General features: G+C 47.4%; 2 protein-coding genes across 2 annotated transcripts in view; one reads left to right on the top strand and one right to left on the bottom strand.

The window, feature by feature from the left end:
* The window catches only part of MEA1 (male-enhanced antigen 1), a 42349-nt gene extending 30958 nt beyond the window's left edge, over positions 1 to 11391 (bottom strand). The window contains exons 1-3 of the mRNA XM_063918738.1: positions 11251 to 11391; positions 1444 to 1633; positions 842 to 932 (exon numbers count right to left, since the gene is read on the bottom strand). Of these exons, the coding sequence (XP_063774808.1) occupies positions 842 to 932; positions 1444 to 1632 (280 nt within the window). The 5' untranslated portion in view covers position 1633; positions 11251 to 11391. The remainder of the gene's footprint in view (positions 1 to 841; positions 933 to 1443; positions 1634 to 11250) is intronic.
* Positions 11392 to 11615: 224 nt separating this feature from the next.
* KLHDC3 (kelch domain containing 3) overlaps positions 11616 to 27852 on the top strand; it is a 45910-nt gene continuing 29673 nt past the window's right edge. The window contains exons 1-5 of the mRNA XM_063919407.1: positions 11616 to 11722; positions 18879 to 19085; positions 19168 to 19332; positions 25861 to 26061; positions 26261 to 26344. Coding sequence (XP_063775477.1) covers positions 18932 to 19085; positions 19168 to 19332; positions 25861 to 26061; positions 26261 to 26344 — 604 coding nt within the window. The 5' untranslated portion in view covers positions 11616 to 11722; positions 18879 to 18931. The remainder of the gene's footprint in view (positions 11723 to 18878; positions 19086 to 19167; positions 19333 to 25860; positions 26062 to 26260; positions 26345 to 27852) is intronic.

Below are 27852 nucleotides of genomic sequence, written 5' to 3'. Positions count from 1 at the left end.
GAAGCCTCCTTTCTTCTTTTTTCCGGCTCTGTGAGGAGGACGGTGGCGGCGCGGCTCTGGGATGAACTCCCAGGACGAACCGGTGTTCCAATCCCTCTGGAGCTAATGGTGTCCAGTAGCCTAAGGAGCAGAGCCTATCATTTAAGTAGGTCTGCTCCTCTCTCCTCAGTCCCTCGATGCAGGGAGTCTGTTGCCAGCAGTGCTCCCTGAAAATAAAAAACCTAACAAAGATACTTTCTTAGCAGGAGACTCAGGAGAGGTCCCTGCAGTGCACCCATCCTCCTCTGGGCACAGTCTCAAACTGAGGTCTGGAGGAGGGGCATAGAGGGAGGAGCCAGTGCACACCCAGAGTCAAAGTCTTTCTTAAAGTGCCCATGTCTCCTGCGGAGCCCGTCTATACCCCATGGTCCTTACGGAGTCCCAGCATCAAGCCATGATAGCGACCGTGATAAAAACGCCATTGCAGCAAATTCTGAACATAGGAACGCGAGGCCATGTGCAAATGTAGTGGCGTATCGCCACCCAGTCACTATACAGCGAATTATCGACGCCTCGGGGAACGAACCCCTCCATCACACAAAGCACCTCTGTCACCCACTCTGTCGCTCAGAGATTTACATACGCATCACTGCAGTCTGTTACTCCGCCCGTGATATACATAACTATATACATGGGCTTCCACTAGGACAGAACAGGAAAGGGGATATTTACAATAAGAGTGGTAAAGACTTTCAATAAGCCCTTTAATATAAAAGTGTTTTCTCCAATAGCCAGTACGGTGTAAAGTGACCACTTCCTTCTGTCAAGCATTTATACAGTACATCATATGAATAGCTCATACCTGCGTCCATTGGAATAGAGCTTTGTGCAGCTTCCCCGTCATCCTCATCATCACTGTCTACAGGGGGGCCAGGAAGGTGTAGACGCATGGCCTGAAATGGAAAATATGTCACACACATCATTCTGGAAATTAGCGGTTACTCTGAGAGTAGAGGCTGTTCCACTAATGTTACAGGGATGGGGAGTGGGAAGGACGTAAAAAGCTGGGCCTCTCTTCCCATGAGGATCTGCTGCATTGCATGGCTAGTGGGAAGGGTCTAGGAGAGCTCATTTATATTGGGTGGAGTCTGTTAGCGCCGAGTTGCATTTCTTGGATGGTGGGAGGGGAATAGCAGAGTTCTTTTGTATATCAGAGCAGAGCTGCTGTTCCTGGCTGGTGTGAGGGGACTAGCAGAGTGCCACTGCAATTTCTTGGCTGGTGGAAGAGGTCTAGCAGGGCTCTACTACATTTCCTGGCTGGTGGGAGGGGCCTAGTAGCATTCTGCTGCATTTCCTGGCTAATTGGAGGAGCCTAGAGCGCCACTGAATTTCATGGGAGGGGCCTAGCAGAGCTTCACTGTACTTCCTGGCTGGTGGGAGGGGTTTAGCAGAACGCTCTCATACTTGTAGCCTCTCCTGTAATTCATTTTCTGTCTGAGCTCCATCCTCTGGGTCCTGGTTAAGTGGTTGATACTGGTAACCACCCTGTGTGTCTTCTTCCTCCTCTTCTTCACCACCACTCCAGTCTACATGGGGATCCTGGGGGTCACCTAGATCCTCGCTTTGGTTTGGGAAGATTCTCTCAGGACCCATCCTGTGTAGGGAACAGAAGTTATATTAACTCACAAACATTTGAGAAAGAAAGAGCATGAGAATGACCGAGGAATGGTGAAGAATGTAGTAACAGTTTAATGCTAAAGCATGCAGAATCAAGCACTTGGGTCCCAAAAACCCAAATGCTAAATAAAGTATAAATGGCACTATACTGGAAACTACTGTAGAGGAAAGGATCTAGGAGTCACTATTTCAGGTGACTTAAAGGCAGGTAAGCAATGTAACAAAGCAATGAGGAAGGCCAGTCAGATGCTTGGTTGCATAGGGAGAAGAACCAGTAGTAGGAAAAAAGAAGTGATAATGGGATCGGTATCTCACTGTCCTCATACCTATATGCCTGTATGTACAACTGACGCTACTATGTTTCATGGTATCCACTTGAAATGCATATGACTTTTTGTTTTTGGTTTGTCTGTTATAAAATTTGAAAAATCACTAAAAAATACGTGATTTAAAAAAAATAATGGGATCGGTATGAGTTACCGATTATTGGGATGTCGGCCGTCATTATACAGATGCCAGTATCCCGGCCACCAGGACGCTGGCAGAGTGTTGAGCGCTAGTAAGCCCCTTACGGGTTCGTTGCTCTCACCACAGGTTAGATTCTTCCTGGTGTTGTGAACACCCATAGAGGGAGAAAAGCCTGTGGCGTCGGCACAGTACTGCTGTGCGGGATCCTGGCATCGGCACTGTGATTGCTGGGATTCCATGCGGCGGTATGTTAACCGCATAGCCCCATAATGCCACTGTATAGGTCATTGGTGCGGCCTCATCTAGAATACTGTGTTCAGTTCTGGAGACCATATCTCCAGAAGGCTATAAATACAAAAAGGGCAACTAAAGTGGTGCATGGCTTACAGCACAAAACTTACCCAGAAAGACTTAAAGATCTTAATATGTATAGTTTGGAGCAGAGAAGGAAAAGGGGGGACATGATAGAAACTTGCACATATATCAAGGATTTTAGCAAAGTCCAGGAGGGAAACATTCTTCAAAAGGAAGAGAAGTATTAGAACACAAGTACATGTACCGAGACTGGATGGAATAGCCTCCCGTCAGTGGTGCTAAGACAGTAGAACAATTAAAACATGCTAGGGATGGGCATATGAAAATCCTTACAAAGAACTTCGGATCAAATTGGGTTCAAGTTATTTAAAGATTTAAAAAAAAAAAAAGGGGGGGGGGGGGAAGAGTCAGACTAGATGGGCCAAGTGGTCATCAAATTCTATGTTTCTACAAGGGACCTCATCCAATAGACAGTGCCTAAGCAAAGAAAATAAATTCAGTGTCTGAATATTTCTGCCCAATGCGTTTTACAATGCTGTGATTCACCTGCATTCACTTATCTCTACCCTTGCAAGTAAAAGCAGACAGGTGCTATAAAGCTGTTGGGAAAGGGACAGAATGAGCTGCTGACAGTCTGAGACAGAAGGAGGTAACAAAACACTCCTAAGCATGTCTAATGTGTATTAAGATTTGTCTTCAGTGCCCCTTCAATAAAACGTCTGTTGTGCAAATTGTTTCTCATTATTAAAATCTAAATTTTTCCCTCTTAACCGTGAAATCAATAAACAAATGTTTGATGTCAACTATCCTCCACTATGAATGCAAATACAGCCTTTATGTCAGCCTATGGGGGTGATTCAGAGTTGATCGCTGCAGCAAATTTGTTAGCAGGTGGGCAAAACCATGCGCACTGCAGGGGAAGGGGGGGAGGGGCAGATATAACATGTGCAGAGAGAGTTAGATCTAGGTAGGTTATATTGTTTCTGTGCAGGGTAAATACTGGCTGGGGGTTTAAAGGAAGTCCAGCTGCAGTAATCTGGGCCTGTGCAACTAGTCACATAGTGTAACATGTGAACCTGTTTCGCTTCTTGTGGCACTATCAGGCCCAGCATCTCTTCAGCCGGTAGCCAGTCCGGTCCAGCAGCATCTCTTCAGCAGGTAGCCAGTCCGGTCCAGCAGCATCTCTTCAGCAGGTAGCCAGTCCGGTCCAGCAGCATCTCTTCAGCAGGTAGCCAGTCCGGTCCAGCAGCATCTCGTCAGCTGGTAGCCAGTCCGGTCCAGCAGCATCTCGTCAGCTGGTAGCCAGTCCGGTCCAGCAGCATCTCTTCAGCAGGTAGCTAGTCCGGTCCAGCAGCATCTCTTCAGCCGATAGCAAGTCCGGTCCAGCAGCATCTCCTCAGCCGGTAGCAAGTCCGGTCTAGCAGCATCTCCTCAGACGGTAGCCAGTCCGGTGCTGCTGTATTCCTCAACCGGTAGCCAGTCCGGTGCTGCTGTATTCATCAGCCGGTAGCCAGTCCGGTGCTGCTGTATTCATCAGCCGGTAGCCAGTCCGGTGCGGCTGTATTCCTCAGCCGGTAGCCAGTCCTGCTGTATTCCTCAGCCAGTAGCCAGTCCGGACCAGCAGCAACTCTTCAGCCGGTAGCCAGTCCAGTCCAGTTGTATTCATCAGCCAGTAACCAGTCCGGTCCAGCAGCATCTCTTCAGCCGGTAGCCAGTCCGGTCCTGCTGTATTCTTCGGCCAGTAGCCAGTTTGGTCCTGCTTTATTCCTCAGCCGGTAGCCAGTCCGGTGCTGCTGTATTCCTCAGCTGGTAGCCAGTTTGGTCCTGCTGTATTCCTCAGCCGGTAGCCAGTTCGGTCCTGCTGTATTCCTCAGCCGGTAGCCAGTCCGGTCCAGCTGTATTCCTCAGACCAGTGTTTTTCAACCACTAGTGTGCCCTGAGCAGTCTCCAGGTGTGCCGCCATAGAAGCAGCACCAGGCCTGTCAGTGTTTTGCCGCTACTGAGGCCCTGGAATGATCAATACTGGTGGGTTTAGTGGTTGCAGAGCCAGTTCTAATTTCGGGTGCAGGCAGTGTTTATCACTTCTGGCTTTCTCAGATGTGGCTCAGGCATTACCTATGGAGAAGCTGCAACATGACATCCTAAGACACGCAGCTGCACCATGCATCACCATTATATTTGAGTGTGCCTTGGCAATATTTAAATCTTGTTCAGTGTGCCGCGAGTTGTAAAAGGTTGAAAATCACTGCCTCAGACAGTAACCAGTCCGGTCCAGCAGCATCTCTTCAGCCGGTAACCAGTCCGGTCCAGCAGCATCTCTTCAGCCGGTAACCAGTCCGGTCCAGCAGCATCTCTTCAGCCGGTAACCAGTCCGGTCCAGCTTATTTCAGCCAGTAACCAGTCCGGTACATTACCACTGGTTCATAACCTTGAACTCGTATCAAAGGCAGTTCACACTGCTACCCAAATTCCATGCAAAAGAGCTATATTCAACCTCCTGACCCAGGTAACCTTATGCACAAAACAGTGACAGTGAGACTATATCTATACAGTACATATAGTATTCTCCCCGCTCTGATACCACAGTAGCTGCTGCATAACTGCACAATAATACTGGTCGCACTTTAATAAGAAGACACTTTGCTTCTGGCTGATGGGGGTGAGGCGCTCCACCACCTGAGTCTGGCCAATATCCCCTCATTCAGGTAAGTCCATTAATAGAAATTGGCAGAAAGATTTATCCCTATATAACATCTGTATGTGTACTGCAGGCTCAGAGCATGATGTTCTATTGCAATATATCTCTTTCACAAGCAGCAATGTGATGTCCTGAAATAGATCAAGGGGGCAGGCACTCTCAGCGCTATTTTAGGTGTACGGAGACCATTGAGGGAGACACCAGAGTCCAGCTGGGAGGTAAGATCATTTCTCTGTCTATCCATAGGAGTGTGTGTGTCCTTACAGCCACCCCTGGTCAGATCCTAGTTACACATGTATATTAACTGGTCCCAACAATGACGCTGCATGTCCTGTCTATGGGGGTATGGATTATACCATCAGCATAGAAGTAGGGAGCACATGTCACCTGTGTCTGTATTCACTAATCATACCTTCATTCCAGAGCATATTGTATAATGTTGTGCTCTGCATATTGTACAGATAATTGGTTGACACAGGTTACCCCCTATGGCAGGCTTTTTCAACCAGTGTGCCGTGGCACGAGCAGCTTCCTGCACCTTCAGAGTGAACTGTTGGGCTCTTCTTAGAGGATCAGTCGTGCTCCGGCCATGACCTATGCCTTGAAAACGATGCGATATCATAGGTCACAGCCGCCGCGTCTCACCACCCAGCCAGCCTACCCGCCTGCATACACATCTTCCAGTTCCCGCCTACATCCACAGCTTTCCTTGCCCACCCACATCCACACCTGCCCGGCCGCTCAGTATTCGCAGCACTCCACTATGAACAACCCCCACCACTGAGGGACAGGTAGGAGGACAGCTGACCAGTAGGGGATAATATGTGTTATGTTATTTCTCCTGTGGGGGGCAATAGGATTTATGTAGGGAGCAACATGATTTATGTGGGGAGCAATGTGATTGTTTTTCTGTGTAGGCCAATGTATGTGTAGATATTTATTTATTTTTATTTTTTTACTATGAGGGCCAATGTGTGTTTTTTGGGGGGGTTTTCTGTGGGGAACGCGAGTAAAAAAAGGTTGAAAATCACTGCTCTATGGGATTCTCAGGTAGGATCTGAAAACACACAGATTATTAGGGTACAAAGGCTTGGGGCTAAAAAAAAATCAGACAAATGGGGGGGGGGGGGGGGGGATCTGTCACCTCTCCAATATAAAAGAAAAAACTGAAGTGCTGTCAGAAATTACAATTTTATTTATGTACACAATCGAAATCGCACGGCCGGTGAAAAGAACACACAAAATCATCAATGACTGCATGCATATAGTTACTGTGCACAACCCTGCAATACAAGGGGTACATTTACTAAGATGGGAGTTCTATTTAAGATTGGATGTTGCCCATAGCAACCAATCGGATTCCAGGTATTATCTTCTAGAAGGTGCTAGATAAATGAGAAGTAGAATCGGATTGGTTGCTATGGGCAACATCCCATCTTAAATAGAACTCCCATCTTAGTAAAATTATCCCCTAGTCTGTGATGGTCAGTGGAAATATAAACTTGCAGTGGCCAACACAACCCCCTCTTTCTACCAGAGGCAAGCGATGTGGTCTCAGTATGCCAAGATGTAAGTTCCGAGCTTTATATAACTGTCCCACAGTCCAGCACAATCACCGTAATTCAAACAATCCATGGAAAAACAATTCTGCTAGCATGCAAAGGTGTTAAATCCAAGCTTCAATAGTTACATAGAAAGACAGAATTTGAAGGCAGCTAAGAACCACTTGGCCCATCTAGTCTGCCACACAGTTATTTGGATCAGCAGCTGCAAGCACTGTCCTAATCAAGTCTCGGAGACACAAGCTTGGTGAGCATTCTGTATGATACAGCAGTTTATACGTTATATTACAATGTCCAGCCTCTTACCTCCTGACTGCTGGGTCTTCCTATTTTGCAGCCTAATCGGAGGCTACCTTGGATCGGTCCTTCAGGAATGGGTGTGGTTCATCAAATCGACAGTGTCTAGGTCGACAATGTTTAGGTCGACCACTATAGGTCGACATGGATGGAAGGTCGACAGGGTTTCTAGGTCGACATGTGCTAGGTCGACAGGTCTAAAGGTCGACATGAGGATTTATTTATTTTTTTGTGTCGTTTTCTTCGCAGAGTGATCGGGATCCCAAATTAGTGCACCGCTTCGCTCGCCATGCTTCGGGCATGGTTCCTTCGCTCCGCTACCGCTTCGCTCGGCACACTTTACCGTTCCAATCGTAGTCCACGTGGATCGTTAAGTATGAAAAAATTTAAAAAAATAAATTTTTTTTGAAAAACTCATGTCGACCTTTAGACCTGTCGACATAGAAACCCTGTCGACCTTCCATCCATGTCGACCTAGTGACTGTCGACCTAAACATTGTCAACCTAGACACTGTCGATCTTCAGACCGGATCCCTTCAGGAATAGACTATCCAATGGACAACACTGCTAGAAAAGTTCCTCTGATGAAGCAGCCGAACAGACCCGAAAACTTTCTAGCAGTGTTATGCATTGGATAGTCTAGAAAAAGGTTGTTTTGCTGGCCGATACAAGTGTATATTCCCACTGACCATCACAGACTAATACTGCAGTACCGTGCATAGTAACTGTATTTATGCAGTTATTGATAAATGTGTGTGATTTAAACTGTATATTATTTAAATACAATTGTAATTTCTCACAAATAGTGCTTACATTTCTTTTATTGTTTTATATCTGACCATGTAGATAGGGACGGGTGTAAATATGTACACATATCCCTAAACTTCATCCAGGCTGTGATGTCATGTCCAGACTTTATCCACACTGTGGAGTCATGCCTACAATCCACCCTTCCATTCAGGTTGTGATGTCATCACCTGGGATCCTTCCTTTAATCTTATGGTATCCTTTCATAAATTATTCAGGCGGTGACATCATTCCCATATCTGCACAGAGTATGAAAAATTCCTGGCTTTAGATAACACGCTCATCCATGTTGAAAGATCCGAAGGCACACAACATAAGACGGGTTACAAGACGGTCACAGTGATTTTTCTTCTGCCCCCTTACAACCGTCCATAATCCTCTTTATACAGATAGCAGACTGACCATGCTCAGGCTGTATAAGTCAACGCGTTCTTCAAGTGTTCTTGCCCCTCTTAGAAGTTACATCTGAGAGTCTCTATCAGATTCCCAAACACAGGAAACAGCTGAAACAAATTTAGAGGATCCAGTAGTTTCTGGGCACCCATACATAATGGATGCCTGTCAGGAGCTAGAGAAATACGGTACGCCAAGATGCCGCATTCTCTATAAGACCTGACTGTGCATACGATGGGACACATCCGCACCAGGCACCGCCTGACATCTGGCACTTTCCTCTTCTGCAGCGTGCCGATCCCTTCTTCCTGCCCGGCCAGTACAGGAAGTTCCAGGGTTAAACAGGATAGGCACATTACCAGGACTTCTCCCACAGCTGGATATAAGGGGGTGGGTGGGTGTGTGTGTGTGTGTGGGGGGGGGGGGGGGGGGAGTCCTTTATCACAGAGCAGCAGCGGTGGCAAAGGAGAGTCAGCAGTCTGATTAATTAACATATATATTACTTTTCGGGTCCCGGTCACACAGAGAGCAGGCTGGGCAGGTTTTTCGCTCTGCCCCTCTCTCCCTGTGTTCCTCTGATTGGCCGGAGTCCGAGAAGGGGGCTGAGTGATGGGGAGGATTCAGGCAGACAGCAGCCTTCGCTGCTCTTCTCTCCTCGGGAGGCTCTCTACGACATCCTGATACAGTAAATTTGTTTTATTATTTTTTATTAGCGAAATGGAAAACAGAGCTTTCCATGCTTCTATGAGTCACTCTCCTCCTTTAAAGAGATATGTACACTAATCAGGAGCACCGCAGGAGAATTCTCCACGGGAACCCCTTCTATGAATAGGAGGAAGCAGTGAAATGGGGAGGCAGTCGTTACGTCGACAAGCATTAGGTCGACTACTGAAGGTCGACATGAGTTTTTCACAATTTTTTTACCTTTTTCATACTTAACGATCCACGTGGACTACAATTGGGAACAGTAACCTTGCCCGAAGCATCCATGCGAGGGGACACGGTGCACTAATTGGGGTTTCCCGTCACTTTACGAAGAAAACGACACCAAAAACAGTGGGAAAAAACCTCATGTCGACCTAATGCACGTCGACCTTCAGTGGTCAACCCAATGTATGTCGACCTAATGAACCACACCCCTGAAATTCCCTGTCATCACTGATAAAGAGCTTTTCACTGCTACCTGGATAGACCCCTTAGTCTCTTTGCTTGTTTAAGCCTGGTGCATGTTGGCACAACAAGTGCGATAAGTAATGGGCGCCCTCTGCAACCGCAGATCAATTAAATATCACCAGTCGGGCGGCCATTACTTAGATGCGACTAAAAATATTTGAATTCCCCCTTACAGTGTTGAAAAAAACATCAATCATAAACGTGTACACCCTTCTATAAGGGACTTGCTTCTGCTTTCATCAAGATCTAGATCAGGCCTGGATGCTCCTCAGCATTCTTGTCAGGCTGATCAAGGGTGGCTCCAATGCAGTAGATAGAAACCTCAGTAGGGAGTCTTTCAGGGAATTCATCTCTGCATCACATTCAGGTTTCTTCCTGGGCAGTGGAGGTATATTTAACCTTAGTAAGGTCACAAGAATTTAGACTGCTACTCTCTCCCACAAAGAATTCATGCACTACAGGAGAGGACCATGGACTATCGAGGCAAAGCAGGAAGCAGCAGCGCCGAGATGCATTAACATTTTGGATGCCGAAGTGGGTGGAGTGAAAACTTCCCCCTCCACCGATCACTGCCATACCCCCCGCAGCGCATCAACCTAGTGGTGATGCACTGTGTCTCTCCACTGGCTGGCTCACTAGACATGCATAAGATTTCCTATGCAGTCGGATGCCAGCAACCACCGCAGCGCTGTCAAAATCGCTAGCTGCGGTTGTCGGAATAGTCAGTGCCACTGACAACACTTCCTGCATATCAGTGTCTTGCATGGTCGACAGTGTAATGTACCGTTCCATGCTGCATTTAACAGCATGGTGTCATTCATTACATCGTCCCATCTGCTGCGCAGCACAGTAAATGGAACGATGCGATGAACGACCGCCGGGTACGCGAGATTGGGCATACACGCTATACTTTCTGCACAATTTATTGTTCTGATCCGCGTCAGAGTTAGTACTAGTACCGCTTAGTACTCACAGCCATGACCCCTGGGGTTATTGATCCCCCAGGTTAAGGACCGCAACAATAGATAAATGATAGCTAGATGATGATTGGTTGCTACGGCAACTTCTCTTTAGAAGGTTTGATAGATCTTCCCCTTATTATCTACCAGGTTCCATGTAATTTTTCCCGGTGGGTTCCTACGAGAGATCACAATTGATAGGTTGGTTCTGGGGCCTGTTGGAAATTGTGTGTCGCTCTGCAACGCATACGTAGTCAGGAAATCCAGAATCTTCCAAGGGAGGTAACGTGCTCGCTGGTACCGCACAGGTCTGCGCCATCGCCTCCTTATCACCACCATGCACAGTGCTCCTGGCAGTTTGCCATAGAGCCTGTATTATTGCCAGGGCAGCACAGGGCACTGGAAGCACCTCACCATGGAGGCATTACACAGTAAGACTGAGTATACACTGAGGACAGGGTTGGTTCTATCGCCACCTAATTACTAAAGGTAATAGTTGGTGGTGTGGATACTAGAGCAACTGTACCGCTGGCGTAGCTCCTCCCCCTTGTGTCGTGGCTCCTCCCCCTGACGGAAAAGGTCCCTTAGGCCACTTGGATCTAGCCTCAACCCTGAGGGACAGGTTCGCTCGCCACGCTTCGGGCACGGTGGCTCGCTCCGCTCACCACCTAATTACTAAAGGTAATAGTTGGTGGCGTGGATAGTAGAGGAACTATCCCGCTGGCCTAGCTCCTCCCCCTTGCGTCGTAACTCCTCCCCCTTACGGAAAAGGTCCCTTAGCCCACTTGATTCTAGCATCTACCGAGGGACAGGTCCAGTCTCTGGGACCCTCCTGTGGCAGGATCCCCCTCATCCTGGCTGGTACTCTGGCCTCCTCACAGCACACAAGTCATTAGCCTCATCCTCCACTGTCTGCACTCACCTGCTGCTGCTGGGCCGGTACTCCGGCTGTAACTGGAGTACTAGTACCGCGGTATTATCTGAGACTAGGCTCTCCGGAAGCCGAGTACCTCGGAAAAAAATACAAACGCTACTTCCGGCGCTTGCTGAAAACAACTTCCGGTTGCCATTTTGCCATTACTTCTGTCTCCAGGTTTAGGAATATAGTCAGCGTAGGACTTCGGCAAAATGTCTAAACACATGTCTATTTCGGCAGAGTGCGAAACGTATCTGTGCGCCACTTCCGGTAGAGTGTGGCACTGGGTGTAGATCACTTCCGGCAGAGTGTGTCACTTAGTGTGAGTCACTTCCGGCATAGTGTGAAAGTGGGTACATAGGTTACTTCCGAAAGAGGTCGGCAGTAGCAGTGGGTCACTTCCGGCAGAGTGTGGCGGAAGAGGAGCTTTCCGGATGGAGGTGGAATAGCAGCCAGCGCTGGGAGTAGAGGCCGCCAGGTGATGTCTGGGTGACCCGTTTCATGCAGAGTCACGTGCTGTAACCCGTGTCCATGCGCTTGGGCTTTGCCACGCTGCATGTCATTGTTATGTGTCTTCCCTGCGCTCTGTGTACTGTGTATGTGTGTGCTGCAGGTGTCACCTGTGTGTGTACTGCATGTGTCACATGATCCAGGCAGGTGGATGTATGTTCCACCTCACCCAGATCCCAAATAAGGCAAATGTGGGTGACTGCCGCCCTCAGTACTGGAGACTGTGTGCCCACATCTGCACCCTCTATTCCTATAGTAGGGGCTGCTCTTTATCTGCCTTCCCCACCCCCATTATCTGCCCCCCTCCATCTTGGTTTTGCCATGCCCTTTACTACCTGCACTCCTTCATCCCAGTAACTGTGTTCCTTCATTATCTGACCCCTTGGTATCCTTATTACTTACCCTTGGAGGATACTGTAGTCTGTCACTGACCTTCTCAGGAGAGGTGCCCTGGCAGTCACCCACAGACCAGGCCCAGCACAGGGATAGTCCGCCCTGCATGTCAGGCCTGACTCTTCCCCCCCCCCCAGCACAAGTACAAAAGCATTGCAGCGTTTGTACTTTAGGAGTAGCTCCCTGCCAGCACAGGTACTGCTCATCGCTGTGAGGGTTGCGGCGGCTGTGTGTGACGTCACGCAGCCGCCGCGGCCCGTCCCACCTAACGGTCCGGGCACGGCCGTTGCCCGGACCATGCTCCCTAAATGGTGGCCAAACGCCGCTGGCCCGCTTCCTCCCGCCCAGCGACCGCCTCTACCTGTCAATCAGGCAGAGGCGATCGCAGGGCTGTGACAGTCATCGCCTGTCTGCAATGCATCGGTGCATGTGCAGTTCAGACCTAGTCGGCTGCTGTGCAATAACACACAGCAGCGATCAGGTCTGAATTAGGCTCAGTGTGTGTGCCTGGCCCAGGAGGGGAAACACTAGGCGACATCGCTCAAGGAGCACGTGGCCTAGTGTGTACCCACCTTAGACTGTGCAGTCACATGAAGGGGAGGCAGGAAGAAGCTGCTACTTCCCCAAAACACATCCCAGAATGACTGAAACTAAGCCTTCAAGACAGACTGCTCCTGTCATAATGCACCAAACGCAGCATGTAACAAAGATTGTGATATGAATCGTGGTGCAAACTGAGGGTTTAGGTTTGTTTTCCAGCCGTTGGGTCAACCACTAAAGGTCGACAGGGTGTCTAGGTCGACATGGTTATTTTGACTGTTTTTGGTGTTGTTTTCTTTGTACAGTGCCTCAATTAGTGCACCGCGTCCCTTCGCATGGCTCGCAAGCTTCGGGCAAGGTGCCTCGTTCCAATGCGGTGGGCACAGATTACCGTTCCCATTAGTAGTCCACGTGGATCGTAAAGTATGAAAAAGGTAAAAAAAATGGAAAAAAAATTGTGAAAAACTCATGTCGACCTTTTGACCTGTCGACCTAATAAACATGTCGACCGCAACCCGGATCGGTTTCCTTATAAACGTAGAGTGCTCTCTGCTCTGGTGCTTCTCTGCGTCTGTATCTCGGCGCACTGACTCTGGTCTGTAGCTCAGCGCACTCACTCTGGTCTGTAGCTCAGCGCTGAGATACAGGTCAGAGTGTACTTGAAGCACCAGAGCAGAGACCGACACCACAGGCAGACAAGAGGAACTGCATGGGTTGTGACAGATGCGGGGTGCTAGAATGAACACTAGACATAGATGAGTTTATGTCTTTCGCGTTTGCATATTTATGCTAAAGCTGCGGCCGGTTAACTTAATTCTGAGGCGCCCGCTGACCGTGGCGCAAATCCGTCTCACACCATTAAAAATTTGTACCAGGTGCAGTTCATGGTGTAAGTGGCTTTGTGTCTTTAGACGCAGCCTCTGTGTGCGACATGCCCATGTCTGACTACCCACCCCCCTGTTACCTCCCAGGAACGCCCACTGAAATCCACTCTGCATCCAAATCCGTTATGCGTCGCTGAGCGTTATCCATCGGGAGGAATGCACAAAATGAGACTTGGACGCATGTGCAGACTTAAAACATAAGGGGTAATTCAGAGTTGATCGCAGCAGCAAATTTGTTAGCTAATGGGCAAAACCATGTGCACTGCAGGGGGGGGGCAGATATAACATGTGCAGAGAGAGTTAGATTTGGGTGGGTTATTTTGTTTCTGTACAGGGTAATAAATACTGACTGCTTTATTTTTACACTGCAATTTAGATTTCATTTTGAACACACCACACCCAAATCTAACTCTCTCTGTACATGTTATATCTGCCCCCCCCCCCCCCTCCCCTTGCAGTGCACATGGTTTTGCCCATTAGCTAAAACATTTGCTGCTTTGATCAGGTCTGAATTAATCCTATAGGGGGTAATTCAGACCTCAGAACAAGAAAGATTCCTGGCGCTGTGATTTAAATAGGTGTGTATGCTGCTCTCTCAGGGGCAATTGGTATTTTACCCCTACAATAGAAAATGAAAAGGAAAAACCGAACGAGAGAGCGCTATTCACATCTAATGTGGATTTTATTTTTTCTTAAATATTAATATATCTCAAATGCACATTATATACTTAAGGTGCCGGCCGGCAATACAACAAATCAATAAAATATCACAATAAAAACAATATTTATGCTCTAAATGCTTAATTTCATATGCACATTTGGGTTATAACCACAGCAACTCTAGCTTGTTACGTCTCTCTGGTGAGACAGATATTATGTGCAAAACATGTAACGAACTGTTATATTCAGATACATTGTAATAATTTACCCAGGTTAACAGTGGACCTTTGTAGCAATATTATATGGTACTTATGTCCATATGTCCATTGATCTGGTTAATAAAACACGTGTTAATAACAATGAGTTAGGCAGTTTTAATATCAGCTTGTTTAGTGATATTTAAAGCAGTTCATACAACAGCTGATTATGAAAGATAATCACTGTCCCGCAGTGATGTATGATAGATTTGTGTACCGTACAAACGCCTCTGTTCAGTCACAATGCAATTGACGGTCCTCCTGGCTAATCTTTCACGGGTAGCCTTTTAACGGAGTAAGACAAGTGTCTGCTTTTTCCACGGTGCGGTGACTTTTTCCCTCCCGGCCGGTGCAGATACTCTCGGCCTTATCCGGAGTCCATGGGCAGGTGATTGAAGAGGCGTCCCCTCTGCTGTGGGGATAGAGCTCAGCTGGCCGGCTGATAAAGATTGTCCGCTGTAGTATGCAAACGGAGATGCTGACAGATGCGTTTCCCCGCCTACTCGCAAGCATCGGCGGCTTCCTCAGTGTCATGACACTGAGGAAGCCGCCGAATAGCGCTCTCTCGTTCGTTTTTTCCTTGTAATTCAGACCTGATCGCTAGGCTGCGTTTTCTCACAGCCTGCGATCAAGTCCGAACTGCGTATGCACCACAATGCACAGGCGCATTGCACAGGTACAAAGCGGATCACCGCACCGCAATGGCTTTGTGCGACTGATCCGTTCGCACAGGTGATCGCAAGGAGATTGACAGGAAGAAGGCGTTTCTGGGTGGCAACTGACCGTTTTCAGGGAGGGGTTGGAAAAATGCAGGCGTGTCCATGCGTTTGCAGGGAGGGATCCTGACTTCAATTCCGGTCCCAGACAGGCTGAAGTGATCGCAGCGGCTGAGTAAGTCCTGGGCTGTGCAGAGACTGCACAAGATCTGTTTGTACGGCTCTGCTACACATGCGTTCACACACTTGCACAGCTAAAATACACTCCTCCTGTAGGTGGCGACTATCTGACTGCAGCAGTGCAAAAATCGCCTGCTAGCGATCAGGTCTGAATTAGCCCCATAGTTTGTTTGCATGCAACATGTTTCATGTGTCCACCTTCTAATCGGGCCCAGAGTGAGAAAGCCAAGATCTCTCTACAAGGGATTTCTTGAGTTAGGCTGAAGATGTCTGGCTGGGCAGTAGGGGTTTTATTTTGTCCTATCTATTGGCGGGAGGTACACCTGTCAAACCATGTGTCCTAAGAAGAGCTCAGGGTGGACTAAAAACCTGCTGTGGGTCAGAAGGGCTTTGCTGTATGGAATTCCAGGTGTAGTCCTCCACCTCGGATGACTGCTCTTAATCTCCTCTTAAGGAGCTGCTGTCTCCGTGAGCTCAGGGGACTGGCAGTGTAGGTGTGATATTCTTAGGTCAGTCCAGTTTTATCAAAGAAAAAAGAAGAAAGAAGCATTTTCTTGGACACACTCTACCACTAATTATTTGTTTAAAATATCTATTCTTTATTGGATATACGTTAAAATTCTTAAGGAATTGGTGAAATATTAAAATATAGTGTGAATAAGAAAAACAGAATGTGATAATAAAAAACTACTCGTTTCCGAATGGTGATCCCTCAAAGTATTATTTCAATAAAGGCTATATTGCTTATAACATAGTATCCGTGTCTTTTATTAGTGTTGTCCTATAAACAGCTTTTTAGTAAATATAACAGGCTACCAGTATTGTTGTTTGTCCTTTAGCAAAGTTAAACAAATGCTAATAATGTGTCTATAAGTGTAAATGTAAATACAAATGTGTTGTCCTCCTCTGAGATAAGCAACAGACCGTGATTACCCCCTCTCACGATCTCCGCTGCCGGCAGCGGCTTCGTGAGTGAAGCCGTCAGACGGAGAGAGAGAGCAGGGAGTCCCGGCGTCAGCCCGCATACACGCTGAGCTCAGTGCGGCCAGCGGCATTAAGACGGGCGGCCGGTTTCTAGTGCATACCTGCATCTCATATGATCACAGCCTACAAGGTCATACAGGGCTGTGATCATAATACATTTAATCTAATTACTCTCCAGTATTAATCAGTACTATCAGAATAATAAACGAATAGAAAATACTACTGACACAGAGAGATTATAATGAAATAACAGTGGTATGCACGGTTGCTAAAAACACATACAATCACTCAGATGGGATGGGAGTATAATGGTTGATATATACAGGCTAATTTATTAAATAGCTTATAAGACAATACACTAGACAAGTTGGGAAAGATATCCCTTGATTAATATAGAAAGGATGACGTGTTAATCACAGACAACTGGATAATATACAACAAAATCTAGCTAATTAATAACTGCAGCATATAAGAATATAATTGCAAGTAATTGTGGTTATTAAGGGCAATTAGTGGAGAAAATATCTCCCCTGCATGAAAGATTAACAGAGATACATCCTTATAATAGAGCCAGCAATGCTTGTAAGCTACAGTTTATAAGAAATAGCACTAGTAGCTACATTGTATGAGAGTCAGCAATGTTTACAAGCTACAATTTACAAGAACAGCAATAGTAGCTACATTGTATGAGAGCATACTTTAAACTGTTGCTAAAGGACAAACAACAATACTGGTAGCCTGTTATATTTACTAAAAAGCTGTTTATAGGACAACACTAATAAAAGACACGGATACTATGTTATAAGCAATATAGCCTTTATTGAAATAATACTTTGAGGGATCACCATTCGGAAACGAGTAGTTTTTTATTATCACATTCTGTTTTTCTTATTCACACTATATTTTAATATTTCACCAATTCCTTAAGAATTTTAACGTATATCCAATAAAGAATAGATATTTTAAACAAATAATTAGTGGTAGAGTGCGTCCAAGAACATGCTTCTTTCTTCTTTTTTCTTTGGTAGCTTCATATGAGTCCAGGACTCAAAAGCATTTGGAGGGCACCTGCGTACAGGGTCATATAGGGTCGAGAGGAACCCCAAATATTTTTAGTAACGCAGAGAGTACCATAATACAACTGAACTGTATACACAAAAAATTATAGTTAAAGAACTGGTGCGGGATTACACAAACTACATGTACAGTCCAGTTTTATGCCTGGGATAGGGGTGGGGGGGTTTGAGGCTTTTACATCTCCAACAATTCAGTCTCTATCTAGCACCAGAGGAAAATTTATATATTTCAAGGTGTTGGGTACACCAGTCAGAGTGTCGGCAGCAAGATCCCGATGGTGAAAATGCTGGTTAACCACAACACTAACCCATCTCGCCTGACCCTAACCCTCGTACTTACAGCTTCAAGTTGTCAGCATTTTCACCCATTGGGATTCCGCCTCTGCTGTTCTGATGGTCTTGGAGTAGAAGCTAAAATAGTTCCAGTGGGCACCAGTATGGAGCATTTGTCCTGCGTTGAAAGTGTGTTCATCTCTGCGGCAGTTTGTTGTGAAGACATGAGATATGGTTACATGCATTCACTTGGACATGATAACTTCCTGCTTTGTCACAGATGTGTACACGTAAAGCAAGTATGAACTCGTAGCAAAGGCAGTTAGTTTGTGTCTTTACTTCTGTTTTATACTCAGACGCCGGAGTGTGCGATCAGTAATAACTCTTTCTGCGCCCTCGTGCCTTCTTCCTGACTGCGTATCGCAGATAGCAGATTCTTTTTACACAAACACTGATACCACATGGAAACTTCACCCATAGGGAGCAGATGCAGTGGCACAGTGGTCAGCATTCCTGCCTCATAGCACTGAAGTCATGGTTTGATACTAACCATGGCCCTTTATCTGTGTATGTTGTATATTCTCAGCATTGAGTGCGTGTTTCCTCCCACGTTCCATAAAACATGCTGTTCGGTCATTTGACTTCTGACGGACAATGAAGCCTACTGTGTATGTTCTGTGCACTGGTGTGGTAGGGACTATGAATAATCTCTGTTTGGGAGGGAATGATTGAATATTCTCAGCAAAGCGCTGTGCACAGTATAAATAACAGTTAATAAATAATATAATAAATGCTGGAGGCGTATCCCGATCTGCCCTCAGATTATGTAACATAGCCACATCTCTTACGTCACAGCATTTTCCGGGATATCTCATTGCTGCTGGTGTAACAGATGTACAGATCAGTTGCCCTGAAGCGTGACTATTATGGTTTGCACTATCCTGGTGCGTTTGCTATTAATATTTTGTACTTTGCCGGTGTCTTTCCTGTTCACGTTTGTCCCATCCTGGTGCATGCCCCGTTCATGTTTGCCCCGTCCTAATAGCTGCACTATTGTTTAGCTCATGTTTGGAACGAGGCATAAACAAGTTCTGCTAAAACACTCCTCATCCATCCTCTTTTCACCATCCGTTTAAACCCCGTCTCTTTTTCCACCACCAGGCTGTGATGTGTTGACACGGATCCCCCATCGTGTTTCGGCATGCAGTGTGGGGATGCCTCGCTGGACGGTGCACCTAGAGGGGGGTCCAAGACGGGTGAATCATGCTGCAGTAGCTGTGGGGCATCGAGTGTTCTCTTTCGGTGGTTATTGCTCAGGAGAAGACTACGAGACATTGAGGAAAATCGATGTGCATGTGTTCAATGCTGGTAAGTGAAGTGAGGCATTGGGCGTCCCCTGTGTCTGGGCGGATGAGCCACTCGCCATAATATATTGTTGCTCTCCTTGTAGTGTCGCTCCGTTGGCGAAAGCTCCATCCAGCGAGCTGTTCTCTCTCCATGGTTCCCTATATGAGGTATGGACACACAGCGGTACTCATCGATGATGTCATCTACATCTGGGGTGGACGTAACGATACTGATGGGGCCTGTAACAAGCTGTACACCTTCCACACAGGTATGTCTTATTCTTTGTGCAGGCCTTCAGTGTGACTGTGTGACTCTACCCCTTTCACATCGCAAAAATAACCCTGTATATTGCCGAGTTTGAGCGGTGTCAACCCGGTTTGAGGTGCAGTGTGAAAGCGCCATTATGAATTTACCGTGTCAAACAACCCGGTATTTTAACCAGTGTAAAAAGAAGGATCCTACACAGTTCAGAACCGGTTCATTTGGCAGTGTGAAAGCCTCAGACCCGCTATATTCAACCCGGTAATCTTAAAAAGGAGGTGATAGGTTGTCTCCCTGCATGATGTCACCTGTCTGAACCCGGAAATAAACAGGCAGCACGCTTTAAACAGTGTGTTTTTATTTATACTACATTCACAGTGCTGCATTGCTACAGTGCTTGGAGAATATGGCAAACTGGAGTGAGGATGAGGTTAGGGAGCTGTTACGGATAAGAGGGGAGTCGGAAATCACCCACCAAATGACAGGGACTGTTAAGGATGCAATCACGTACAAAAACATAACGAAGATGCTTGCAGCCTCTGGATTCCACCGTACCTCCCAGCAGGTAATCAATAAACTAAAGGCCCTTAAAAGGAATTTCTCTGACGTCATAGTGGATGCTGGGGACTCCGTAAGGACCATGGGGAATAGCGGCTCCGCAGGAGACTGGGCACAAAAGTAAAAGCTTTAGGACTACCTGGTGTGCACTGGCTCCTCCCCCTATGACCCTCCTCCAAGCCTCAGTTAGATTTTTGTGCCCGAATGAGAAGGGTGCACACTAGGTGGCTCTCCTGAGCTGCTTAGTGAAAAAGTTTAAGTTAGGTTTTTTATTTTCAGTGAGTCCTGCTGGCAACAGGCTCACTGCATCGAGGGACTAAGGGGAGAAGAAGCGAACTCACCTGCGTGCAGAGTGGATTGGGCTTCTTAGGCTACTGGACATTAGCTCCAGAGGGACCGATCACAGGCCCAGCCATGGATGGGTCCCAGAGCCGCGCCGCCGCCCCCCTTACAGAGCCAGAAGGCAGAAGAGGTCCGGAAAATCGGCGGCAGAAGACGTCCTGTCTTCAACAAGGTAGCGCACAGCACTGCAGCTGTGCGCCATTGCTCTCAGCACACTTCACACTCCGGTCACTGAGGGTGCAGGGCGCTGGGGGGGGGCGCCCTGAGACGCGATAGAAACACCTTGGATGGCAAAAAAAATGCATCACATATAGCTCCTGGGCTATATGGATGAATTTAACCCCTGCCAGAATACACACAAAAACGGGAGATAAGGCCGCCGAGAAGGGGGCGGAGCCTATCTCCTCAGCACACTGGCGCCATTTTCTCTCACAGCTCAGTTGGAGGGAAGCTCCCTGGCTCTCCCCTGCAGTCACTACACTACAGAAAGGGTTAAAAAAGAGAGGGGGGCACTAATTACGCGCAGTATTAAAAATACAGCAGCTATAAGGGGAAAAACACTTATATAAGGTTATCCCTGTATATATATAGCGCTCTCGTGTGTGCTGGCATACTCTCCCTCTGTCTCCCCAAAGGGCTAGTGGGGTCCTGTCCTCTATCAGAGCATTCCCTGTGTGTGTGCTGTGTGTCGGTACGTTTGTGTCGACATGTATGAGGAGAAAAATGATGTGGAGACGGAGCAGATTGCCTGTAATAGTGATGTCACCCCCTAGGGGGTCGACACCTGAGTGGATGAACTGTTGGAAGGAATTACGTGACAGTATCAGCTCTGTATAAAAGACAGTGGTTGACATGAGACAGCCGGCTACTCAGCTTGTGCCTGTCCAGACGTCTCATAGGCCGTCAGTGGCTCTAAAGCGCCCGTTACCTCAGATGGCAGATATAGACGCCGACACGGATACTGACTCCAGTGTCGACGGTGAAGAGACAAATGTGACTTCCAGTAGGGCCACACGTTACATGATTGAGGCAATGAAAAATGTTTTACACATTTCTGATAATACGAGTACCACCAAAAAGGGGTATTATGTTCGGTGAGGAAAAACTACCTGTAGTTTTCCTGAATCTGAGAAATTAAATGAGGTGTGTGATGAAGCGTGGGTTTCCCCCGATAACAACTGATAATTTCTAAAATGTTATTGGCATTATATCCTTTCCCGCCAGAGGTTAGGGTGCGTTGGGAAACACCCCCTAGGGTGGATAAAGCGCTCACACGCTTTTAAGAACAAGGGCTCTGCCCTCTCCTGAGATGGCCGCCCTTAAGGATCCTGCTGATAGAAAGCAGGAGGGTATCCTAAAATGTATTTACACACATACTGGTGTTATACTGCGACCAGCAATCGCCTCAGCCTGGATGTGCAGTGCTGGGTTGGCGTGGTCGGATTCCCTGACTGAAAATATTGATACCCTAGATAGGGACAGTATATTATTGCCTATAGAGCATTTAAAAGATGCATTTCTATATATGCGTGATGCACAGCGGAATATTTGCCGACTGGCATCAAGTCTAAGTGCGTTGTCCATTTCTGCCAGTAGAGGGTTATGGACACGACAGTGGTCAGGTGATGCGGATTCCAAACGGCATTTGGAAGTATTACCTTATTAAGGGGAGGAGTTATTTGGGGTCGGTCTTTCAGACCTGGTGGCCACGGCAACAGCTGGGAAATCCACGTTTGTACCCCAGGTCGCCTCTCAACATAAGAAGACGCCGTATTATCAGGCGCAGTCCTTTCGTGGGCAAGCGGGCAAAAGGTTCCTCTTTTCTGCCCCGTGACAGAGGGAGAGGAAAATAGGCTGCAGAAATCAGCCAGTTCCCAGGAACAGAAGCCCTCTCCCGCCTCTGCCAAGCCCTCAGTATGACGCTGGGGCTTTACAAGCAGAATCAGGCACGGTGGGGGCCCGTCTCAATGAATTTCAGTGCGCAGTGGGCTCACTCGCAAGTAGACCCCTGGATCCTTCAGGTGATATCTCAGGGGTACAAATTGGAATTCGAGACGTCTCCCCCTCGCCGTTTTCCTAAAGTTGGCTTTACCGACGTCTCCCTCTGACAGGGAGGCAGTTTTGGAAGCCATTCACAAGCTGTATTCCCAGCAGGTGATAATCAAGGTACCCCTCCTGCAACAGGGAACGGGGTATTATTCCACACTGTTGTGGTACCGAAGCCGGACGGCTCGGTGAGACCGATTCTAAATCAAAAATCTTTGAACACTTACATACGGAGGTTCAAATTCAAGTTGGAGTCACTCAGAGCAGTGATTGCGAACCTGGAAGAAGGGGACTACATGATGTCTCGGGACATCAAGGATGCTTACCTTCATGTCCCAATTTACCCTTCTCACCAAGGGTACCTCAGGTTTGTGGTACAGAACTGTCACTATCAGTTTCAGACGCTGCCGTTTGGATGGTCCACGGCACCCCGGGTCTTTACCAAGGTAACGGCCGAAATGATGATACTCCTTCGAAGGAAGGGAGTTTTAGTTATCCCTTACTTGGACGATCTCCTGATAAGCGTAAGATCCAGAGAACAGTTGGAGGTCGGTGTAGCACTATCTCAGGTAGTGTTGCGGCAGCACGGTTGGATTCTCAATATTCCAAAATCGCAGCTGGTTCCGACGACTCGTCTTCTGTTCCTAGGGATGATCCTGGACACAGTCCAGAAAAAGGTGTTTCTCCCGGAGGAGAAAGCCAGGGAGTTATCCGAGCTAGTCAGGAACCTCCTAAAACCGAGCCAAGTCTCAGTGCATCAATGCACAAGGGTTCTGGGAAAAATGGTGGCTTCCTACGAAGCAATCCCATTCGGCAGATTCCATGCAAGAACTTTCCAGTGGGACCTGCTGGACAAATGGTCCGGGTCGCATCTTCAGATGCATCAGCGGATAACCCTGTCACCAAGGACAAGGGTGTCCCTCCTGTGGTGGTTGCAGAGTGCTCATCTTCTAGAGGGCCGCAGATTCGGCATTCAGGACTGGGTCCTGGTGACCACGGATTGCAGCCTGCGAGGCTGGGGAGCAGTCACACAGGGAAGGAATTTCCAGGGCTTATGGTCAAGCCTGGAGACATCACTTCACATAAATATCCTGAAGCTAAGGGCCATTTACAATGCTCTAAGCTTAGCAAGACCTCTGCTTCAAGGTCAGCCGGTGTTGATCCAGTCGGACAACATCACGGCAGTCACCCACGTAAACAGACAGGGTGGCACAAGAAGCAGGAGGGCAATGGCAGAAGCTGCAAGGATTCTTCGCTGGGCGGAAAATCATGTGATAGCACTGTCAGCAGTGTTCATTCCGCGAATGGACAACTGGGAAGCAGACTTCCTCAGCAGATCAGGCAATAGCTGTAGACGCTCTGGTAACACCGTGGGTGTACCGGTCAGTGTATGTGTTCCATCCTCTGCCTCTCATACACAAGGTACTGAGAATTATAAGATGGAGAGGAGTAAGCACTATATTTGTGACTCCGGATTGGCCAAGAAGGACTTGGTAACCGGAACTTCAAGAGATGCTCACGGAGGATCCGTGGCCTCTACCTCTAAGAAGGGACCTGCTCCAGCAAGGACCCTGTCTGTTCCAAGACTTACCGCGGCTGCGTTTGACGGCATGGCGGTTGAACGCCGGATCCTGAAGGAAAAAGGCATTCCGGATGAAGTCATCCCTATCCTGATCAAAGCCAGGAAGGATGTAACCGCAAAACATTATCACCGCATTTGGCGAAAATATGTTGCGTGGTGCGAGGCCAGTAAGGCCGACGGAGGAATTTCAACTGGGTCGATTCCTACATTTCCTGCAAACAGGAGTGTCTATGGGCCTGAAATTGGGGTCCATTAAGGTTCAAATTTCGGCCCTGTCAATTTTCTTCCAAAAAGAACTAGCTTCAGTCCCTGAAGTTCAGACGTTTGTAAAAGGGGTACTGTATATACAGCCTCCTTTTGTGCCTCCAGTGGCACCTTGGAATCTCAATGTAGTTTTTGGGTTCCAAAAGTCACATTGGTTTGAACCACTTAAATCTGTGGAGTTAAAATATCTCACATGGAAGGTGGTCATGCTGTTGGCCCTGGCCTGGGCCAGGCGCGTGTCAGAATTGGCGGCTTTATCCTGTAAAAGCCCTTATCTGATTTTCCATTTGGACAGGGCGGAATTGAGGACTCGTCCTCAGTTTCTCCCTAGGTTGGTTCAGGTGAAACGCTGAAACCACCTTATGGTGGTGCCTGCGGCTACTAGGGACTTGGAGGACTCCAAGTTGCTAGACGTTGTCAGGGCCCTGAAAATATGTTTCCAGGACGGCTGGAGTCAGAAAATCTGACTCGCTGTTTATCCTGTATGCACCCAACAAGCTGGGTGCTCCTGCTTCTAAGCAGACTATTGCTCGTTGGATTTGTAGTACAATTCAGCTTGCACATTCTGTGGCAGGCCTGCCACAGCCAAAAATCTGTAAATGCCCACTCCACAAGGGAGGTGGGCTCATCTTGGGCGGCTGCCCGAGGGGTCTCGGCTTTACAACTTTGCCGAGCAGCTACTTGGTCAAGAGCAAATACGTTTGTAAAATTCTACAAATTTGATACCCTGGCTGAGGAGGACCTGGAGTTCTCTCATTTGGTGCTGCAGAGTCATCCGCACTCTCCCGCCCGTTTGGGAGCTTTGGTATAATCCCCATGGTCCTTACGGAGTCCCCAGCATCCACTAGGACGTCAGAGAAAATAAGAATTTACTTACCGATAATTCTATTTCTCGTAGTCCGTAGTGGATGCTGGGCGCCCATCACAAGTGCGGATTGTCTGCAATACTGGTACATAGTTATTGTTACCAAAAAATTGGGTTATTGCTGTAGTGAGCCATCTTTTCTAGAGGCTCCTCTGTTATCATGCTGTTAACTGGGTTTAGATCACAAGTTATATGGTGTGATTGGTGTGGCTGGTATGAGTCTTACCCGGGATTCAAAATCCTTCCTTATTGTGTACGCTCGTCCGGGCACAGTATCCTAACTGAGGCTTGGAGGAGGGTCATAGGGGGAGGAGCCAGTGCACACCAGGTAGTCCTAAAGCTTTTACTTTTGTGCCCAGTCTCCTGCGGAGCCGCTATTCCCCATGGTACTTACGGAGTCCCCAGCATCCACTACGGACTACGAGAAATAGAATTATCGGTAAGTAAATTCTTATTTTCCTCTTCATAACATAGCTGCTGAACAAGCTACAGAATGTGAGAAGCTCAAATATCCTCTCACAGGCTGAATCCAAGAGCAGTACAGCTGAGACTATCACAAAGTCTATAGAGACATGTGCTGTGTCGGCCATGATTGCTGCACTACTGAGCACTCCCCAGCCCCTCCTTGTAATACCTTTCAAACCTCATCAATAGAAGACAGAAAAGTCCATTTATAATGACATCACAAATGTTTTCAAAGGGTGAACCGGGTTCAGTGTGAAAGGCACCAACCCGGGAATAACCCGGTAATAACACGGCTCCAAACTGCGATGTGAAAGGGGTATAGCGTGTTCAGACCCGGGTCGGAAGCGTGTTCAAAAGCCGGTTCTTTACCGGGTTAGCGATGTGAAAGCGGTATAATCTTCTTTCTATTATAGGTACTGAGCAGTGGGCAACTCCTCTTGTGAGTGGTCAGATTCCGGGTGCTCGGGACGGTCACTCGGCCTGTGTTTTGGAGAGGACCATGTACATATTTGGTGGTTACGAGCAGCAGGTTAGACCAGTGCACTATGTTTTATTTTGTGCTATGAAACGTCTTTATATTCACCATAAGCCCATCATTTACAGTTTTGACATATGATGCATGTAGAAAGGTTAGCAGTGCATTTGGTCCAGATTAGAAGCAGGGGTATGGGACTCAGGGTTGACAGTGGCTAGGTCGACACTGACATTAAGTCGACATGAACAAGGTCTACATGAGTTTTTCATGTGTGTGTGTGTGTGTGTGTGTGTGGTCTGTTTTTTGTTTTTTTTGTTTTTTTCATTTGTTTCATAAAGTGACCAGCAACCCTAATAAGTGCACAGTGTCCACTCACATGGCTCGCGAGCTTCAGGCAAAGTGCCTCACTGCGCTCGGCACAGGTTATCATTCCCGATCGTAGTCCACGTGGATCGGAAAGTATGATAAAGTGTTTTTTTAAAAAGAAAAAAAATGTGAAAAACTCGTGTCGACCTAGACACTGTCAACCCTGAGTCTCATACCCCTGCTTCTAACACGGACCAAATGCCCTTTGTTTTCAAATGTGAGTGTCTGTCTGCCAGCCCATGCCTGTGTGTATGCTGCTTGGCCCTTGCCTGTGTATTTGTGATTGTTTACCAGCGCTGCCTGTGTGTGTATGTGACAGCTATGAATATCTATCTATTGCTGTGTGTGGCAGTGTCTGCCGGGCCCTGCCTTTGTGTAGCAGTCTGTGACTCTCCGCCGGCCACCATATCTGTGTATGCACATCTGTGAATGTCTGCCGGCCAGGAGTGTGACAATTTATGATTGTCCTCTTTTGCCTGAGTGTCTGTTACACAATGGGGTATATGCAATTCCGGGCGAATTGCGGCTTTTTTTCGCCCGTTTTTAAATTCGACACAATTCGACCGTCGAATTCCGGCCGGCGGGTGCCGGAGTTCGACATATTCAATAAAAAACGGATTTGACAGTCCCCGCTGTCGAAAAACGGACCAATTGACGGATAAGTGCGTCCTGGCTTAGACTTTTCCGACGGCGCAAAAATGGTTAAAAAAACACAGAAAAAAATTGCGTGGGGTCCCCCTCCTAAGCATAACCAGCCTCTGGCTCTTTGAGCCGGTCCTGGTTGTAAAAATACGGGGGGAAATGGACAGGGGATCCCCCGTATTTTTTGAACCAGCATCGGGCTCCACTAGCTGGAGATATAATGCCACAGCCGGGGGACACTTTTATACCGGTCCCTGCGGCCGTGGCATTAAATCCCCAACTAGTCACCCCTGGCCGGGGTATCCTGGAGGAGTGGGGACCCCTTAAATCAAGGGGTCCCCCCCCCCCCCCTCCCCATCCATGGGCTGCGGATGGGGGGCTGATAGCCTTTTGTAAAATGAAAGAATATGTTTTTTGCAGAAGAACTACAAGTCCCAGCAAGCCTCTCCCGCAAGCTGGTACTTGGAGAACCACAAGTATCAGCATGCGGGGGTAAAAGGGGCCCGCTGGTACCTGTAGTTCTTCTGCAAAAAAAATACCCAAATAAAAACAGGACACGCACACCTTGAAAGTAAAACTTTATTACTTACATGCCGACACAAACATACTTACCTATGTTCACACGCCGACTGTGTCCACGTCTCCAAGTCTGTCGACATCTCCAAGAATCCGGGGTACCTGAAAATAAAATTATACTTGCCTAAATCCAGTGTGTCCTTCTTCTTCTTCTTCTTCTTCTTCTTCTTCTTCTTCTTCTTCTTCTTCTTCTTCTTCTTCTTCTTCTTCTTCTTCTTCTTCTTCTTCTTCTTCTTCTTCTTCTTCTTCTTCTTCTTCTTCTTCTTCTTCTTCTTCTTCTTCTTCTTCTTCTTCTTCTTCTTCTTCTTCTTCTTCTTCTTCTTCTTCTTCTTCTTCTTCTTCTTCT

This window comes from Pseudophryne corroboree, chromosome 4, assembly GCF_028390025.1.
Source record: "Pseudophryne corroboree isolate aPseCor3 chromosome 4, aPseCor3.hap2, whole genome shotgun sequence".
Classification (NCBI taxonomy): Eukaryota; Metazoa; Chordata; class Amphibia; order Anura; family Myobatrachidae; genus Pseudophryne; species Pseudophryne corroboree.
This window is presented reverse-complemented; position numbering and strand designations above follow the sequence as displayed.